This window comes from Callorhinchus milii, unplaced genomic scaffold (genome assembly GCF_018977255.1).
Source record: "Callorhinchus milii isolate IMCB2004 unplaced genomic scaffold, IMCB_Cmil_1.0 Scaffold3, whole genome shotgun sequence".
NCBI classification, from domain to species: Eukaryota; Metazoa; Chordata; class Chondrichthyes; order Chimaeriformes; family Callorhinchidae; genus Callorhinchus; species Callorhinchus milii.
In genome coordinates, this window is record NW_024704744.1 from 61,102,502 (window position 1) to 61,122,497 (window position 19,996).

A 19,996-nucleotide genomic window follows, 5' to 3' on the forward strand; every position below is an offset into this window, starting at 1 on the left:
CAGCTTGATGGAAACTGCAGTGATAATACTCAAGACATCATGTTTAACTGAATTTAAGAGTTGGCAACTTAATCCAATTTTTATAATGGGTAGAAAGAAATAACAGATTACACAGCAAGATCTTATTTGCAACCTTTCTCAGAATTCTAGTTTTGGTGAATTGCAATACCACTCAGAGACATTCGTGTCAGAAAATCTGATGACAGCTACAAAGGCTCCTATGGTGGTGTGACACATTAAGAATCTGATTCTCCAGAACACTGCACTGTATGGCTGCCCAGGTCAATGGATCACCTTCACCCTTCACCAGTCTGGACGGCCTTCTTCATTCCAATTGAAAAACTACTTGTAAGGCTAGGATTTAAAGAACCATGAATTTAATTTGAGCCCTGGAAGCAACAACAACAACAACAAAATTACATTTATAGAGCGCCTTTCACGTCGGGAGGATGTCCCAAAGCGCTGAACAGTCATGTGTCAGACCCGAGCATAAGGGAGGGTGATGTAGGGGTGAGGGAAGGCAGAGAGGTGGGAGGGAGACCAAAGGCACGGTCGAAGAGAAGGCTCTTGAGACCGGCATTGGAGGAGGCAAGGGAGGAAGCGAGACGAAGGGACCGTGAGATGGAGTTCCAGAGTGTGGGGGCAGAGAGGCTGAGAGCCCGGCCACCGATGGTAGGGCGGGTAGGGTGGGAGACATGGAGCAGTCCGGAGCCTGATGAATAGAGGGAGCGGGCAGGTTGGTAGGGAGTCAGCAGGTCAGAGAGATAGGAGTGGGCAAGGCCATGGATGGCCTTAAAGGTGAGTACGAGAATCCTGAACTCGATCCTCTGGGGGATGGGGAGACAGTAGAGTCAGGCAAGGGTGGGAGTGATAGGGTCATGGAGCATTCTAGTCTGTATGGCTCAACAACTTATTGGATAAACCCAGTGAACCACCAGTTGTACCAGAAACCTGATGATTCATTTACTTCACACATAGCAATTGAAGATGGGGCAATATGTATTCCTGTAAATTGATAAGACTGGTATTGGTAGTGACAAATATATCATAGAAAGCTCATGAAGATTCCTATGACAATTGTTGCTTGTTTGTAAGGTAAACATAATCACACATTAGCCATAGCAGACCTGGCTCCAGAGCATTCAGAAGGAAGACATTGGTATGAGATGTTTGTGAAATCACACAGTGTGGTTTCATTCAGATGTACAATGATGTGCCAATGCTGCATCACAGAGCAACCAGTGTCATTTACAGTAAAACAACAACAAAATAGAAAAAAAATCACCAGTGATAGAGAGGGGTCAGGGGAAGGCTTTGTGGGTTTGATGTCCAAATCAGAAAATTCAAGAATGAGAATGGCNAAAAAAGTAAATAACGCAATTTCACAATAAATATTGAGCCATTTTTGGTGTTTCATCAAAACGGTGATATTTTCCTACAGTCACCTTTTTCTATTTTTTTCCAGTACAGTGTCCTAGAACATGTCCATTTGTTTAGCTCTGTTAGCTTAATGCAAATTCTCAGTGTGGTGAGCTGAGATTATTCCAATTAACCCGTCCAACAGACATGCTGATTTACTGTAGCTCTAAGATAAGAAGCAGTAGATCCCAGTAATATTCATTAACAGTTTAGTGTCAATAAATCATTGTTAAAACCCAGTTAATCTCAAAAGTGGTTTAAAATCTGTAATTCTGAATTGCAGTGCCCTTCAAGTTATCTTCTTCATGAGTGAAATATAAAGATTCAATTTGCAGTGTTTCAGTATTCAAAGATATAGTCTGTTAGAACAACTTTTTTTTGATCAGTTGAGTGTCTGACACTTGGAAACCCATCGCCATGCTTAAGGTCCGGGATTGGAGGAGCCGTCTACAGTTCCGAAACTCCTTGTGATTTATTCATGTAGGATAGATGCCCCTGAATGCAGAAATGCCCGCCCTCAGTTCTCTGCTGGCTGGGAGCGGCATTGCAGAGGCGAGATTCTGTGGAGTTCGATCCACCCGCAAAAATAGTGGAAAAAACTGAAATATGATAATAGCCCTTGCATTTTAGATAGCGCCTTATCATGTTGTTGAGCCGTCTTAAAGTGCTCCACAGAATATGCTGTAAAGTGAATTGACTGCGTATTTTGTGAGAAAAATGCGGCAGCCAATTGTGCACATCAGTGTCCCACAAACTGTCATGGATTCAGTGACCAAATTATTATTATTATTTTTAATTTTGGAGGGATTATTACCTCTAGAAAGTGATCTGCCAATCGCCTAACAACTGGATTTCTACTTACTGTTAGGTAAACAGAGGCATGTTGAGTAAGGAAAATCACCTAAGATTTCGCCCCACCAGGATTCGAACCTGGGTCCTTTCACTTGCAAGGCAAGCGAGCTAACCACAACACTATGGGACTCCACGACATGGATTACCTTAACGCTTGGTTGACACCAGGTTTGCCTGGTCAGATAGGCAAAGTGGCCGATTGACTTGCTTATGAGGTCTTGATGCACGGAATCAAGTCAGTTTGTCCCTGTTTGTACAATATATTCTGTGAAGCACTTTGGGACAAACCCACTCACCAAAAACGTATCCAACCAGCCTAAGAGAACGACATACGTATGCGACTTACACATGGAAATCTCCCTGTATCTGAAGTATAATGTGTTGGCAAGAACCAATGTCTGGGACCCCACAGTGTTCGTTAGGGATCCTGCTTCCTCCCCAGGAGGATACCTGAACAAATAGAAAGACCATAAGTTTAAGTCTCATGTAAAAGACAGTACCTCTTAGAATGAATTTTAATACTGCACTGGAGTGACTACTACACTGTAGTTTTATTAAACACTGCAGGATCTTTTGTGATTGAGATTTTTATGAAGTAGCAAAGCTTTCAGAATTGCCTGTACATGCCAATGAAATGTAACATTGCAGCTTTAAACGCCCAAGGTTTTTTATACTGTAGTATTGCAATATTCACACCTTCCAATAGAGGGCACTTTCTGACCCCATCTTACAAGACAAAATACAAAATTACATTTGTATGGCGCCTTTCACATCAGGAGGATACCCCAAGGCACTGGACAGTCAGGGATTTGTACCTGAGCTGGGGTTCGGTATCAGGAAGGGTGGAAGGCAGGGAGGGTAGGAGGGTGGCCGAAAGCTTCAGCTTATCACTTCTGACCTGAACTGTACATTAAGCTCCTTATAAAATTGTTTTTGGTGTCTCTATGAATGAATCCTTTAAGGAAATACTGTAAATTAGCCCCAACGTTTTCATTTTTATTCATTAATAATGCTACTTCTGATATTTGACAATCTTGTTCTGGTAATGTTTCACCCACTATATATTCAATTCACGCCAACAACAACAACAACAACTTGCACCTGTATGGGGCCCTCCACACAGGGTAGCGTCTCAGAGCGCTTAACAGTGGCGGAGCCTGACCCGAGCCGGGGCGGAGACCACAGTCGAAGAGGAAGGTTTTCAGGTGAGACATAAAAAGGGGAAGAGAGGGGACAAGATGGAAAGATTGAGGGAGAGTGTTCCAGAGTTTCGGGGTGTAATGACTGAAAGCGCGACCTACGATTGTGGGGCGGAGGGTGCGAGGGATGAGTAGGAGGCCAGTGCCAGTCAAGTGGAGGTGCCGGGTGGTGGATTGGAGAGTGAGGAAGCTTGAGAGGTAAGGGGGTACCAGAGAGTAAAGGGATTTGAACACAAGTGTGAGGATCTTGAAGTTGATGGTGATGGGGAGCCAGTGGAGCCTGGGCAGAACTGGTGAGATGTGGGTATGGAGTTTGGTCCGGGTCAGTATGCGGACAGCAGAGTTCTGAATGAACTGGATCTTTTGAATAGTGGAGCTGGGGAGACTGTCAAGGAATGCGTTTGAGTAATCCAGGCGGGAGGTGACAAACACATGCATGAGGGTTTCGGCTGCATTTGGGGTAAGGTACGGTTGGAGGCGGGCAATGTGGTGGAGGTGGAAGAAGGTGGTCCTGGTCAGGGACTGGATGTGGGGGAGGACAACTTGGGGTCGAACCAGACGTTTAGATTGTGCACTGGTTCGGTGAGTCTGAGGGAGAGCCCAGGGAGGTTGAGGATTCAGATCCGTAGAAGTGAAGATGTCGACCTGAGCCAAGGAGTATGGCTTCCGTCTTGTCCACATTCAGCTGCAGAGAGTTTGCACTCATCCAGGCCCTGATGTCTGCCAGACAAGCTGATAGAACATCAGCGGACCTGGAGTCGATGCTGGAGGAGGCATAGAAGATTTGTGTGTCATCCGCATACGTGTGGAAGTTTAACGCATGTCTGCGGATGACATTGCCCAGAGGGAGCATATAGATAAGGAAAAGAAGACAATGGAGTCCTGGGGTACCCCGCAGGTGACCGGGTGGGGGGGGACGGAAAGAGAAACCATTTGCTGAGATGAAATGGAGGCGGTTGGTTATGTCATACTCGAACCATGTGAGTGCGGTCCCACTAAGGTGGTCAAAGGAGGTGAGGCAGTGGATACAGTATATTCTGCGAAGTGCTTTGAGATATCTCAACAATGTGATAAGGCACTATATCAAATGCAAGGATTATTATTATTATATTATTAATGTTAGTGTTAAAGTGAGTTGAAAACAAAACCAATAAGACAAATGAGACAGAAATCGCACTAGATCTTTTTGGAGGGAAAGAGTTGATATTTCAAACATTCATGAATTTAAAAAAGATTAAAGTGTTAATTCAGTGAAATTCTTCATTTTGCGTTATATCATCTTGGCTGTGGGTTCATACATATGCTGTTTGGTTGTAATGGGATCAAAGCTTGGACTCTTGAAAAAGATCTAAAAGGGACATTCAAAAACTTTCCAGCAGAATTTTTTTTAACAGCTGTCATATGAATTTTCATAATATAGATCAGAAGCTGTTATTGCTGAAAAAAAACAACTCAAAAGCTGAGATGCCAGTTTGTTAATAAATCATGAGATGACAGATCAGCGGAAGTAGCTCCCTTGCTTCACACTGAAGCAATAATGAAATGTCAAAATAATACAAAAACTTAACAACAAGCACTTTTGAGACCCAGTTTTCTTACTCTTTTTTTAAATTCACGAATGTTTGAAATATCACAGATTCAAGTCTAAATTATTAACTTGGAATAGATGCCACTGACACTCACAGGATGACACCTTTTAAAAGCTATTGTTGTTGTGTAACATACGAAATTCCCACATTGAAGAGATTTCCTGTTTAACAGACAGATTGGAGTTGTTCTCTCTGGATTTGAGATAGAAGTGTTTAAGATTTTTAAAGGATTCGATAAGGTGGACACTGATAAGTTGTTTTAATAATAATAATATTAAGAAGAATCCATGCATTTGATATGGCACCTTATCACGTTGATGAGACGTGTCAAAGCGCCTCACAGAATACATTGTAAAGTGACTGTATATTTTGTGCGTGAAATGCAGCAGCCAGTTGCGCACAGCAGTGTCCCACAAACAGTCGTGGATTGAGTGACCAAATTTTTAAAAAATGTATTAAGGTATTTAGTTTTTGAAAGGAAAAACGATCCGTCAATTGATTAGCAATTAGCAACATTCCTACTTACAGCTAGGTAAACAGAGTGTGGAGTAAGGAAACTTGCCTTATGGTTCACCCTGCTCAGCAGCAATCGAACCCAAGTCCTCTCACTTGCATGGCGAGTGCTCTAACCAATACACTACAGGACTCCACAATCACACATATATCACACATTTGAAAAGTTTTCTTGTTTACAATCAGTCCCCCAAATGATTAAAGCTTTTGCAATTGAAGAAGGACCATTATAAGCTTAGCTTTACATTCATAGGTGAGGTGCTCAGTCTCTGAGATAACTAACAACCATCATACAAAATTATTCAATTCCTCATATGAGCCTCTAATGCTACACTAAATTTATCAGTAAAAAGATTCAAGTTGCATCACCATAGCTGAAAATGACAGAGCTAAATTACTGAATGAGGAATTATATTATTTTCTTGTAAATTAATTTGACTGGACCAGGCAGTAGCTGGATGACCTTACACAGACATATATTACTTTAACGTCTGACAGGCAAGCCATTTGTTAGAATAGCAAGGAATGTCCAGATGAGTGCATAGATATCAGTATTGATGGGGAAAGGAAAGGGTTATTGCTGGGTTTTCTCTTCTTTGTGTTATTGTAGGCTTTGCTTTTTTTTGTTAGAAATCACAATTAGCCGTTGTGTGACCAGCATAAATTAGATATTTTGCATATTCGCAGACAGAAGTTGTACCCATCGCTTTGAATGGCATTTGTGAATATCGCAAATTAGATCCGATTGTGAGTATTCCTGAGGGAATACCAGTGTATGGACCATTGATTTTTTCACTTAATAAGACTCTTACAACAATTGAAAGCAAGCTCCATCCATTCATCGAGAGCAGGGCACGCTCCTCCATAGAATCAACAGCAACATCTTGCTTCCTCTTCCACATTTTACATTGTTATTGCTATTGCTGACTCACATTTTCTGGCTCTATGTCAAATCAGGCGAAATTTTTTGAATTAATTTATATTCAAGAATTTTTTGACATATACCATTAATCCCTTTGATAGCATAAAATCTGTTGGCGAAACATCAAGTGTTGGGATACTGCTTTTTCCCTTTTCTTTATTAACTAGATATAATAATTCAAATAGATGTAAATAGGACTTTTTAAATAATGGGAGGTGTTTCTCTAAGTGAACCGTTGTAATTCTCCATTGGCTTTTCTTCATTTTACATACTATGCTTATGATTCTTACCACAATTAATGAATAGCGCTGCAGATCAGCTTGAAACAGGAGAGTGAATCTTCCTGAAGTAATAGTGGCTGCTGTATGTTGCAAAACATAATGAATAACGATTTACGTAGGAATAATATAAATGTAACTACAACTACCACAGGTGAGAGTGTAATGATCTCTGCAGTAATGCAAAAATCAAATACTGAGAGAGAAACTATATCAGTGGCAGGTTCCAAAGGCTTCCTCTGTTTATTTCAGACTTGACAGATCCCACTATACTCATCCTTTATTGAATGAGGATGTAAATGTATTGAACAGTATACATGGGCAGTAAATAAGTATTTGCTTTTTTTGTCTGAAACTTTCGTGCTCATTCAGGAAAAGGATTTTAGTGTGAGGAATGAAACTCATTTTACTCATGTCGTAAAGTGACTGGATGAATAAAATACAAAATTACATTTGTATAGCGCCTTTCATGTCGGGAGGTCGTCCCAAGGCGCTGGACAGTCAGGGATTTGGTCCCGAGCTGGGGGTTGAGATCAGGGCGGATGGAGGCAAGGGACAGTAGGAGGATTGCCAAAGGCACATTTGAAGAGGAGGGTCTTGAGACGTGTCTTGAAGGAGGCAAGGGAAGAAGCGAGCTAAAGGGAACGTGGGATGGAGTTCCAAAAGGTGGGGCAAAGAGGCTGAAGGCCCAACTGTTGATCTTGGGACGGGACGGGCGGGGAACATGGAGCAGGCTGGAGCCTGCTGAGTGGAGAGACCGGACAGGTTGATAAGGAAATATGAGTAGTTCGCACTTATTTTTGATCAGCCATGAATCTGACACATTGCAAACTCACTCACTCCGAAGAGTTTCTGAACCAAACTACTGAGAGATACAAAATATACCTACAGACCGTAGGGTAGCCGTCCCTCCTCCACCCCCCCAACCCCCCTCCGCCCGGATCACCGTCACTATCCTGAATTGTTGGTACAGCTGTAATCAGCTTAGCAGTTATAATTATTTATGCACATTTATTGTGCAGTTCTTGTTACTGTCTGTTCAAGGCTTTGTGAAAAAAGGGTTTTCTCAAACATAGTATGTCAAATGTATTGAAATAAATGAAAATCATTTAAGTTGTGGATTTGTCTATACATTATTTCCTTTATTTTTCATATGATTAAGTATTTTGGGGAAAAACTAGCACTGTGGCCGATAGAATTGTTGGTGGCCGCACATTGAAATTTGTTTGAGAACCACTGGTTTAGGTGCTTTTTGGCAAGAGCTTGACAAATCCCAAGGCTTGGGGACCCCAGAGTGTGCATTGAGGTGTCTGCAAGTGTGCATTGTGCACCTTATTTAGAATATACCCTTATCTACAACACAGAAATGTTTTGTTCTCAAAGGCACATTTACCAAGAGTGACTATTTATTATCTCTATCCTTCTCTTCCCAAACAGATCACAGGCTTCCCTGTAAATTCTGATGTCTGTCCTGGAGCAGATAGGAGATTTGGCTGCAGCAGATAATAATAAAGAAGGATTTACAAGCTGTGATTCTAAAGAGTATCTCACTTCCAAGCAGATCGGAATACCAACTAAACCCATCAAGCATTTGATGGGAATAAAAAAACTTGAAACTAAGTTTAAAATAGGGAGAACAAGTCTGTCTGTCTGATTCACAACCATTTGTCATTTTTGTTGGCGCATCTGTTAACAAGTTAAAAACAACAGAATGCTAGTTCCAGCAATAAAAGTAGGTCTTAAGGAACATGTAATAATATTTCTAACACTGTTAAAAGCAAGTGAAATGGGCAAATAATTTTGGAATTAAACCAATTACAGGTTCATATTTAGCCTTTCGTAGAACTTGACCGAGAATTGTATATGCCTTGGGCCCAATTTGTCACTCATGATGTAACCAGAGTCAGCCACATATTGCACACGTGGCGACAGACTTGGCATACAAATCAATGGTTATTTATACAGAGAAAAAAATGCAATGCCCACCAGATCCAGAGGGTTGCCAGCCTCAATATAATTTATTCAGCATGAGCTGAAACCTTATAAAAGTATCTAAGACACTCTCCCACTATGGTATGTATAATCTTTTACAAATCTGCTATTTTCAATTCTAATACCTTACCTTTTCCACTCTTGTTAATATATCACTGTCTGTACAGTGTTTGTTTCATGTATTACAGTCACACTCACATATCAGTCAGGACCATAGCATTTAATATGACTTAGGCAAAGTCTGAGTTGTAGACAAACTGTAAAAGTTGTAGAAATCTTATTTAATCAATAATCTACACTGAGCATGTACGATTTAATGTAGGTGGTAAGTGCGCATGTGGTAATTTGTCATTGCAGCTGGTAAGTCTGCATGCAGTGACAGGTTAGACTATTTTTGTCGCAATTCAATGCTTCTCGACACATCAGCCCATGAGAATTTTCTGGCAAAAATTTGAATTGCATTGAATCGTGGGAAATTAAGTTCTTCTGCGCATGCGTCGACAGATGAAGACTACTTACCCCACAATTCACCGCAGCCGGTCGGTCAGTGTGCCTGCTTTAACGGGAAATAATGTCATTTAACACACTTCAAGGCTTCCAGTAAGCATGGGAGTGATGGAGCTTTACGAGTTAGGAGGTGAGTAATATGAGTAGTATAAAGACATCTAAGTGGTTTTCATAGGAAGCTGAATGGGACTCAGGTGAATGTATGACTTAGGCATTTATTCCGTTTATAAGGATAAGACTTATGTGAGATTTACTGTACTTGTTGCTATGATTCAACTTTCCTTTGTGTACCTAAGTGGTCCTATTCCTACTGTACAGGAATATTTATGTGCTTCTCTTTTCCAGGAGGGGAAGAACAGCTAGACTATGAGCTCAAATCTTGACATGGTATTGAACACATGATGTCTGATCCAGAGATAAAGGTACTGTACTACCAATTGAACCAAGAATCATAGGGAGCAACCCACATTTTATTGATTTATGCCACCACATTCCCTTCATTTGCTTGCTGGCCCAGCAAAAGGATGTCAACTTGTTCTGATCTTTGCTGGTAAGGGGGCAGGGATTAATTTTATTTACAATACCGTGGCTGTGTCAGAGTACAGTTTGAAAAACTGCAGTATCCTTTTTGAACTAATTATGCCATTTATGAACTGAAACTTGCAGCCCATCGTCTTACCAGATGCAGCAAAATATACCCTGCAATAAACAGTTAGTGAACTGCACCAAATGTAATTAACAAAATTAGACCTAAGGAGTAAATGTTTAATGCAGATTGAGATACTAATGAGTCTGTTAATATAACCCCTTAGCATACATTCTTCAAGCAAGTTGGTGTCCATTTTCAATCAGTGGCCATTCAAGCAATTTTAACTGTAAATTAGCAAAATTCCTGGTAATTTACTGCCAGATCAGAAACATACAGCTCCTCTCCCAGCCCCAGGAGTAATCAGGTGAACAATTAATTCAGAACACATTGCCAATCATCTTCGCTAATTTAATGAAAAGAAGCCTCTAATCCCTGAATGTAATTGTATGGGAAACACAACATGGCATTTCAGATGGAAAAGAAAAAATTGTGGCAAAAACAGAAGTAGACCCAATGATAAATAATCCTTGTATTTGATGTAGCATCTTACCATGCTACAAAAATGTCTCAAAGTGTAGACTTTAGCCACTGTACATTTTGTTTGTAGGCAAACGTGGCAGCCAATTTGCACAACAAAGCAATGCCTCACAAACAGTCAAAAGTGACTGACCATTTTTTTTCAAAATAATAATCCTTGAAATTTGATATACTTTAGTGCCATATCATGTTATCAAAACTTGCCAAAACATCTCAAAGCACTTTACAGGAATTTATTGAAAAGTACAGTGAATGCAGTACCACTTTGCACACAATGTTCCACAAACAGCCATGAAGTGAATGACCATTTTTTTTCATCTGGGGGATTGTTGGCCAGGATACTGAGAGAAACCCTTTTCTTTTCAAACAGTGTCATGGGACCCTTAATGTCCAATCGAACAGGCAGATGGGCCTTGGTTTAACTTCTCATCCAAAGGACAAAAGACCTCTGACAATGCAGCACTCCCCAACACTGCACTGGAGTGTTATCTTAGACCGTGAGGTCAAAGTCCCAGCATAGGGCTTGAACCCACAATCTTCTGACTCAGAGATGAGAGTGCTGGATTTTTGGCCAGGACACCAGAAGAAACTCCCTTCTTCATTGTAGGGGAGGCAGCCCCTCCATATTAGCTCCAAGGGTATCTGGTAGAGCTCAGACGAGGGGTAGCAAATAATGGGTTGGGCAGCCATTGTGAGATAGGAGGGGAACTGGAATGTTGTGATGAAGATGGAGAAAAGCATTTTTGGGTCAAAAACCAGATATGAGGTAGAAAGGAGAGCTGAGGACTGAACTGAGCATCAAAGTTGTGCACTGTTTTGATGAGTTTGAGAGAGAGTCTGCGCAGATTGAGGAATTCAGAGCTGGAAGTGAGGAGATGTTGGCAGAAGCTAAGGAAGCTAGTTTCTATCTTTTCCATATCGTTGCTTCCCCAGGAATTTTCATCTGAATGATTGGTAATATCAGTGATTATTCTGTCAGCAAAAAGGATTACTACTTTGTTATTGATTGTTGAATGAGAGAGCAACCAAGACAAGGTTACAATTTTATTCAATATACCCAAGGCCCTATCAGGGTTCTACAGAATGTTATACAATTAATATCACCAATTCAAATTATATTTAACACAAAATAAAACAACAAACAAATTAAACTTGATTCTGCTGCTTTGGTCAAAATATGAAAGAGAAGCCAAACAAGATTAGCACAGCTCCTTCACACTTCCTGTGAAGGAGCTGCATCCAGCAAGATCAGTAAGAAATAAATGCTCCGAAGCCTGCAGTAAAGATTAATATATCTTGGGACCCATTAGGCCTCATTTTGTTAATGTTCTTTATTTAAGTTCAATGAGACACTGCAAGATTGTTTCCTTGTTTCAATGTAAACTGTGCCTAATACTCAGTCAAACAAACAATCAGCAACATACTATAAATATATTTTAAAAATATAGTATTTGTGATAATTGGTCAAAGTCACTAACAACATTCTGTCCATCTGCAACCAGAGCTCTCTCTGCCTCCTTGTCCTCCTCGACCTCTCTGCTGCCTTCAACACTGTCGACCATTCTATCCTCCTACACCACCGTTCTCAGCTCAATCTTCACAGACCTGCTCTTGCCTGGTTCGAATCCTACCTCTCCCACCGGCTCAATTTTGTTGCCACTAACGGCTTCTCCTCCAGCTCCCGCACCATCATGCGTGGCGTCCCTCAGGACTCTGTCCTTGGTTCCCTCCTTTTCAACATCTACATTCTTCCTCTTGGTGACATCATCTGTAGACACCTCACCTCAACTCCAGGACCACTCCTGTCGTCACAGACTGCCTGTCAAGTCCTGGATGAGAGCTAACTTTCTTCAGTTCAATGTCAACAAGATCGAGGCCCTCCTGCTTGGCTCTTGTCAGCGGCTCCATACCTTGGGAGCTGACAGCATCACCATCCATGGATGCAATCAACACTGCACGGAGCCAATATGGAACCTCGGCATCCTGTTCATCCCTCAATGGTCTTTCATCCCTCACATCTGTGCGATGACCCATTCCGCCTTTCCCCACCTCTGCAACATTGCCCGGCTCTGGCATTGCCTCTCACCGCAGGCTAGTGAGACCCTCATTCATCACATCCAGGCTCGACGACACAAACTCCCTGCTAGTCGGCCTCCCTGAGTCCTCTCTGCACAGGCTGCAGATCATCTAGAACTCTGCAGCCGTGTCCTCTCCCGCACCAGGCTCCGCGATCCTATAACCCCCATCCTCGCCTGGCTCAAATGGCTTTTGATCACTCAGAGGATACAGTTCAAGATCCTGGTTCTCACCTTCAAAGCCCTCCACGACCTTGTTCCTCCCCACCTCTGTAACCTCCTAACCCCCCTACCAACCTGTCCACTCCCTCCGCTCAGCGGAGTGGATTGTATCTCTGCCCCAGTGACTGGTCTGTCCCTCCAAGTTCATTCAAAGAGCCAAGCTGGCTGATCTGTCATCATCAATGCCCTGGAGTATTGGGGACCGGTCTGGCTCAGGACCGGGACTACCAAGACCACCACAGAGGGCTGACTCGATTCCCCCTCCAAAAGGAGGATAGTTACTAGTTGTTCATTTGACATTTGACAAATCCAAGTTTGAGCCCTCACTGTATTGGTTACGACACATTACAACATATCCTATGAGGCACTTTTAAGATGTCCACCTGACGCGAAAGGCACTATAATAATAATATAGTGAAAGGCACTATATCAAACGCGAGGATTTTTTTTTAGTGCTATGGGATTTTTAACTTCCAACATGACAACACCTCGACTTAACGTCTCATCCGAACGATGCAACGCCGTCAGAGTGCAGTGGTGGAACATCAGCCAAGCAAGCGTGAGCTCAACATCCCAGCATGGGTGATTTGAACCCACAATCTTCTGACTGAGAATGCTGATGACCGAGCCAGACCGGTGCAATGTGCAATAGGCAGAGGCCAACGTGGAGCACTTTGTTTACCTTTGGACCTGCAACAACTCTCAAGCCCTTGTGGTTCGTGACGTAGACAAAGTGGGCGTAACTTCTCTGCTGTCACTCACCAAGTGACATCATAACGGCAGAACGGAGCCCTCCCCGCTCCCTCCTCCGGCTCGCTCTGCGCATGTGCGTAGTCGCGCCCCTCCTATATGAGGTCGGCGGCTGAACGGAAGGGGGAGGAGCCACCGCCGCGGACGCCCGCCGTCCCCGACTGTTGCTATGGCAGCTGTCAATCCAACCGGCGGATAAGAGGGCGGGGAGACAACACCGTCCCGACTCGACCCGCTGTCAATCAAAGCGGCTCGCCCGCGCCGCTCTCTGCGTCGGGGGAAAGCGGCGCGTGCGTGCGTGTGCGCGCTCCGCGGCGCGAGTGTCGGAAGGCGAGGCGGTTGGTGCGCTCGCTCGAGCCCCGCGATCATGGCGGCTCCCTTAGCGCAGTTCGACGAGGACTGGCAGGATTTCTACGAGTTCAAGCCCTGCCAGGACGGTCACACGCTGGACCACGTCAACTCCAACGGCGTGGCCGGCAAGAGCGGCGCGGTGGGCTCCCTGGAGGGCACGCTGGAGGACTTCTCCGAGCTGGACAACTTCTCGGGAGAGATCGTCAGCTTCAAGTCCATGGAGGACCTGGTCAACGACTTCGACGAGAAGCTGACCGTGTGTTTCCGGAACTACAACACCAACACCGAGAACATCGCGCCCGTCAAACCCATCTCCGAGGAAAACATCATGAAGGACGACGAGTGAGTGCCATTGTGTGTGTGTGTGTGTTGTTTGGAGGAGGGAGAGGCTGAGTTGTCGGCAGGTCGCAGCTGGAGCTGCTGCAGTGTCGGAATGAACGATGGAAACTTGTCCTCCTGACACTCCGGGTCGCAATGGCTCCCCCTCCAGTGTCTGCTCCCACTGCTGACGATTTACCGTATTGGCGGCGATCCGGAGGGGGACGGGGGGTGGGGGACGGGGGTGGGGGGGGGACGGGGGTGGGGGGGGAGGGGTGTGTGGGGGGGAGGGGGGAAGGAGGTGAAGGGGCAGAAGATCCAAAATGCGGATTTTCTGTTCAGACTACATAATGCAGATGTGCATTTTTGCTTTTCGTTGTTATTGAGAGCAGGACCTCCCCCCCTCCCCCCGCCTTGCGGGTTAATCGCTGCTTCCAACTTCTGTGCCAAGCACGTAACTCGCACTCCGTGGGGTAAAGGGAGAGGAGGATCCAGAACAACGATTTCAATGGGTTGCAGTGTTTAAAGAGTGTTATGAGGTTTGCGTGACAAAAACGCAGGCATTATTTACGGTGCGTCATATTGCAGGTCATCTGTGGTTTTACAGGTTAATTTGTGCTCAAGGTTACGATAATCCTCAAATAATCAGCACAGTGGAGCTATGTTACCACCCTGCAGGGGAAGCTAAATTCTACATTTCTAGTTTTAGCACAAACCTAGAATTGAATCCATCAAATCCAGATCATTCACATCTCTGCCGCCTGCATTCTCACCCGCACCAAACTCCGCTCCCTGACCACCCCAGTCCTTGCCAGACTGCACCGGCTGCCTGTCCCAGAGGGGATCGACTTTAAGATCCTCACTCTTGTATTCAAGTCCCTGCACTCCTCTGCACCCCCCTACCTGTCTGACCTCCTCTCTTCTCAGCACAGTACCCGTTGCCTTCGTTCCTCCAGGTCTGTCCTCCTCCTCGTCCCCCGAGTCCTCCGCTCCAACCTCAGCAGCCGTGCCTTCAGCCACTGTGCCCCGAGGCTCTGGAACTGCCTCCTCACTCCCTTCGCCTCGCCCCCTCCCTTCCTATCTTCAGGTCTCTGCTGAAGATCTTTCATTTCGACCGCGCCTTTGTCACCTTCCTCCCCTTCCCCCTGGCTCGGCGCCGGGATCTGTTACTGTAAAGCGCTCTGAGATGCCGTCCGGCGTGGAGGGCGCTATATAAATCCAAGTTGTTGTTGCAGTGGATACTGTTATTCACCTATCTAGATCAAATATACACAGTACTTGGAAATTAAACGTATATCACTTTGATTTAAATCAGTAGCATATAGTTTTTAACAATGGATTTACAGTTTTACAAATACTACTGTACATACGTATAATTTTCCATGACAGGTGCATATCTGATTACATTAAGCAGTTACAGTGTCAACTATTGTCAGTGATAGAATCTTGAACCACAACATGTAAATGCTGAGTGCTGCATTATTCTTGCTTGAAAGCAAACCTGTGATGTGCATTTGATCGGTTGTTTATCTGCATTAGAAACTATATGGATTATTTTTGTGAAGGTCGGATGAATGAGTTGCATCTTTTGTACAGTTAATCACTGCTTCCAAATGCACTGGTGTTTATTTCATATTTGTTTTCAAGTTATAGTGGTTGTCACCATTGATAGTGTGTTAGCCAATTATGTTAGTTTATTAACAGTACCATGCTACAGTGCCGCCATGAAGTTTACATGCTAACTTCTTAGATTTGATATTTCCATTCATTTAGTAAATTATTATTATCTAGAGATATTAATCTTTCATATACATTTTCATGATCTTTTGTATTAATTTATAACATGCCTACATTGTTTACTTTCCATTTATTTGGTGCATCAAATGAAGATTATAAATAAATGTCAAAATTGCTTTAAAAAAGGGCTCCTTTGCCCTGTTGTTCCCCCTTCTCTGTTAAAAACATTTTAATTTTATTTTTGTCTTCTACTTGAGGCAAGGTTTCACTGGCATTGAATGCTCTTCATCTCACCCAAGTGATCTTTATGGGGGGCGTGGGGAGAGATTGGGTTTTTTTTGCTCATGAACTCTTAAACTCCAGTATATGCTCAGATTAATATATTTTTGCAGTATAATTACTATAATTTTTGTTTGCCTGCATGTTACTGTCCCCCATACTTTGGAGACCACTACCTCCAGGGTGATACGACTGCGGTTGGCATCACCTAAAAAAATATTTTTTAAAAAAAATATTAATTTATTCTTATTTTCTCTGTGAATTTCTTCAGTTCCCTTTGATGCCCTTGGAAACGTTTCAGTTATAGGTGTTTAACAAATGCAAGGATAATTTTTTTTATCTGTTTATTACTTTATAGCTTGAATTATTTTTCTGCTTTGTATATTATTCTGTATAGTATAGGTGAAAACAGTAGATTAAGGTAATTAAAATAAGGAAACTATTTGCTAGATCTGTGGTACACAAGTAATGGAAAGATTAATTCCACCCAATAGGTATTTGAAGTCAGTGGAGACAAAGGGGGATATAAATGTTGTGACAAAGCATAGTATAAATTTGTCTTCCCTTATGAATATGGAGCAGTAATTGAAGTAATGGAGTGCGAGGGAGAACATTTTTCTTTGATAGATGGTTAGAAATGTAAGTATTTAGTCATTTCTCTAGTATGCTGGATTATTCAATACCAGAACGTGTTTTTATAGACTGATGAGATGGCAAATTCTCTTAATCTTCATCTAGAAAAGAATTGTATCTTATAAAAAGTGAAAAATGCTAAGATTACAATTCTAGTGTTGTTGGGTGACTGGCTGCTGACTATAACCGTTTCTGCTGCGGTGCCTTGTTCTGGTTCATTGGAGCTCATGGCCCTCCAAAAAAACTGCCCCAGAAAGAACAATACTTTGGAGATCTTTGGTAACCATAAAGTAAATTGACTTGAGCCCCTTGTATTTTATTTCCCATTTTCTGTGGCCCTGCATTGCTACTTGCATTATTTTCTGTTTTTTTAAAAATTCTGAACTAGACTACTGATCTATAGTGAAGTTGTATCCTCTTGTACTATAATCTGTCCCATTAATGATCCATAGTTGAATCATAAAGAGAACAGAATGTGGTAATGGCTGTCATAAAAAGAGAATAAGATGTTGCTCTCCTTAGTTTACTGGCAAATGTGAATGTAGTTATGTGACTGCTGCTATGGAGAATAATTTCAACAATCAAATATTATTATTTAACTTATGTTTTAGTAACATAATGTGGGAAGTACATGGTAGTGAACAATTTATGTTGGGTTCAAATAACAACTGTGGAAAAGTGAATTTGTGACAAGGGTCTGCTTTTTCCATCTGTAAAGTAATTTACTCTTAGAGCAACATTGCTTATTTAATTATAATGTTCTTTTGAGAGTCTTTTTTCAAAGTGCTTTCCTGACCCCAGTTTGTCTTGACCCCTCTGTCAACAAAGGGTCAGTTATTATAATGAGGTTAACTTAACTTGTCTGTGTAATGCGGTCCGTGAGCAAGTGAGTGAAAAAGTAGTGTGTAAAATGGCAGCTCTGAAAGAGTAGCATGTGTTCAGCTTCACTTTTTAAAAATGTAAAATTACATAGATTTTCCAGCACTGAAACGGGTCATCAGCCGAACTAGTTGGTGCTGGTTTTGCCTCCATTTTTCCTAATAACTCACACCTAAGCCTGCCCTTTCCCTTACCCCATTATTCCCTTCTCCCTTGTGTATATACGAGTTTCTTCTTAAATAATTTGATGTATTCTGCTTCAATTACTGCTTCTGGCAGTGAATTTCACATTGTCACCCTTTGTATAAAGAAGTTCCTCTTAAATGCTTTCAGATTTATTAGTGGCTATCATATTCATGCCCCTTTGTTAGGGATATTGAAATAAAGAAAAATGAAACTATTTGTTACGAATATTGTGATTCTACTACAAATGGTTTTGTAGTAACCCTTTGCCCACAAAATAGACAATCAATTCACTTTACTAAATATTCTGGGAAGCGCTTTGAGACATCTCAAAGACATCATAAGGCACTATATCAAATGCAAGGATTATTATTATGATGATTTCAATTATTTTGCTTTTTAAAGAGAAACTGACTGCAGTGGATAATTTTATTGAGTTTTATTTCATGTTCTTGGTGGTGAATTTTTTTTCCAAGTATCAAATAACTCAATAAATCTAGAAATCAGCCCAGTCAACTGCAATGCTTTTTTTTTAAAAAGAAACACTGCCAACTTCTGCTCTTTTTTTGCCAAAGATAATCCCTTATCTATTGTATAATATGGCAGGATTATTATAATGCCAGCACTATAGAATTAAATCTTTACATGTCAAAATGTCAGTCTCCTGTGGATAAAAATGAGATGCAGAGTAATCCTGCCAGACGCCACCACCTTTTCTCGAGCAGTAAAATTGCTGTGTTTCATTAAACAATAGCTTGGAAGTTGAAAAGATTGCTGAAATCTGTGACACTTCCTACCAATGAAGGGAGTTGCTAGGAAGCTATCAACTCAGAGATGCAGTGTAATTATTACTTGCTAGGAAAATTTCACCGTTTTTTAGTTTTTAGTGCTTACTTTGTAATCACAGTAAAATGTTGCTTGTGTTATCTCATTCAGGCAAATCAGTTCTGTGCTCCCAGGCGTCTGTCTCCTAATGGCTATTTTGAAGAGGTTGTTGGTAGCCGCTTGAGATCAGTCTGGGATAACTAGCCTCCTGATTTCTGTGCCTCCTGATTTTTGTTCCCTCCTGATTGGCAAATGACTAACCTACGCTTCCAATAGTGTAATACTAGAGTTTTGTTTGTCATATTGAAAAGAAAAGACACCTTTCTCCTGGCATTGTGTGTGCAAATTGGCTGCAAGTTTTTGCCTACAGAATGCACAGTCATTAAGCTGTAATACAGTAAATCCTGTGAACCTCTTTGAGACATCCTCCTGATGTGGAAAGCATTATATTAGATGTAAAGATTATGTATTATTGTTATACATCAGTATTTTTAAGACCACTAAATTAGGTGAGAATCCTTTTGTGGGTGGGCTGACAGTTGTCTGATACTTGAGGAACCTTTTGCCATGCTTAAGAGTATGCAACCTAGACAGGGTTCCACATATGCTTGCCACCCATGCATAGAAATGTCTCTCTGTCTGTATTGGAGTGCTCATCCATTCTCCATCACATTGGAGCAATGTGTCAGATTGTAGGCGCTATATCATCACAGGGCATGTTCATATTTATTCTACGAACCACAAAGTTGTTAGAGCTCTATCACAAGACTCTTAACTAAAAATGTGCAGTGCCAGCAATTAGTGCCTGCTTACCTCATGTGGAAGTCACTTCCAGGCAGTGTTGCTATTTGAAGTTCTATCATTTGTACGTTAAAAAAAATTTGGATGTGGATTTTACTTGCTGAAGCACGCATTTGAGTAGGATGGTCCAACCTTTTGGCTGCTGAGTGCCGGATTCCAGATTGCCGCATAAGCAATATTTTTGTATTTCCCTTCCAGAAACATAACAACAAAATTACATTTGTATAGCGCCTTTCACGTTGGGAGGACGTCCCAGGGAAGAACCCTTGAGAAGCATATATAAATCCTATATTTTAAATTGTGTAACTTACTTAATTTCACTATATTTTTAGATACAATGCAAACTGTAAATAGGCAATGTAAAAATTCATACAAATTTTAAAACAATAGACAAAACTCGTAGGGTTTGATTGAATTTAATGCAAAGTATATTACCCCCAAAGGAATGAAAACTGGCATCAAGCAGGAATGTACAAAGTCAACATGAATTTAAGTTACTTGGGATATGCAAAATGGTCTCTAATGCCCAATTTATCCTGCAAGCAG

The 19,996-nt window shown here is 42.0% G+C and overlaps 1 protein-coding gene across 3 annotated transcripts in view; it reads left to right on the top strand.

The window, feature by feature from the left end:
* The first annotated feature begins 13,756 nt into the window (after nucleotides 1–13,756).
* fez2b (fasciculation and elongation protein zeta 2b) overlaps nucleotides 13,757–19,996 on the top strand; it is a 74,223-nt gene continuing 67,983 nt past the window's right edge. For all 3 annotated transcript variants that reach the window (XM_007898432.2, XM_007898433.2, XM_042332695.1), the window contains exon 1: nucleotides 13,757–14,137. In XM_007898432.2, the coding sequence (XP_007896623.1) occupies nucleotides 13,812–14,137 (326 nt within the window). In that variant the 5' untranslated portion in view covers nucleotides 13,757–13,811. The remainder of the gene's footprint in view (nucleotides 14,138–19,996) is intronic.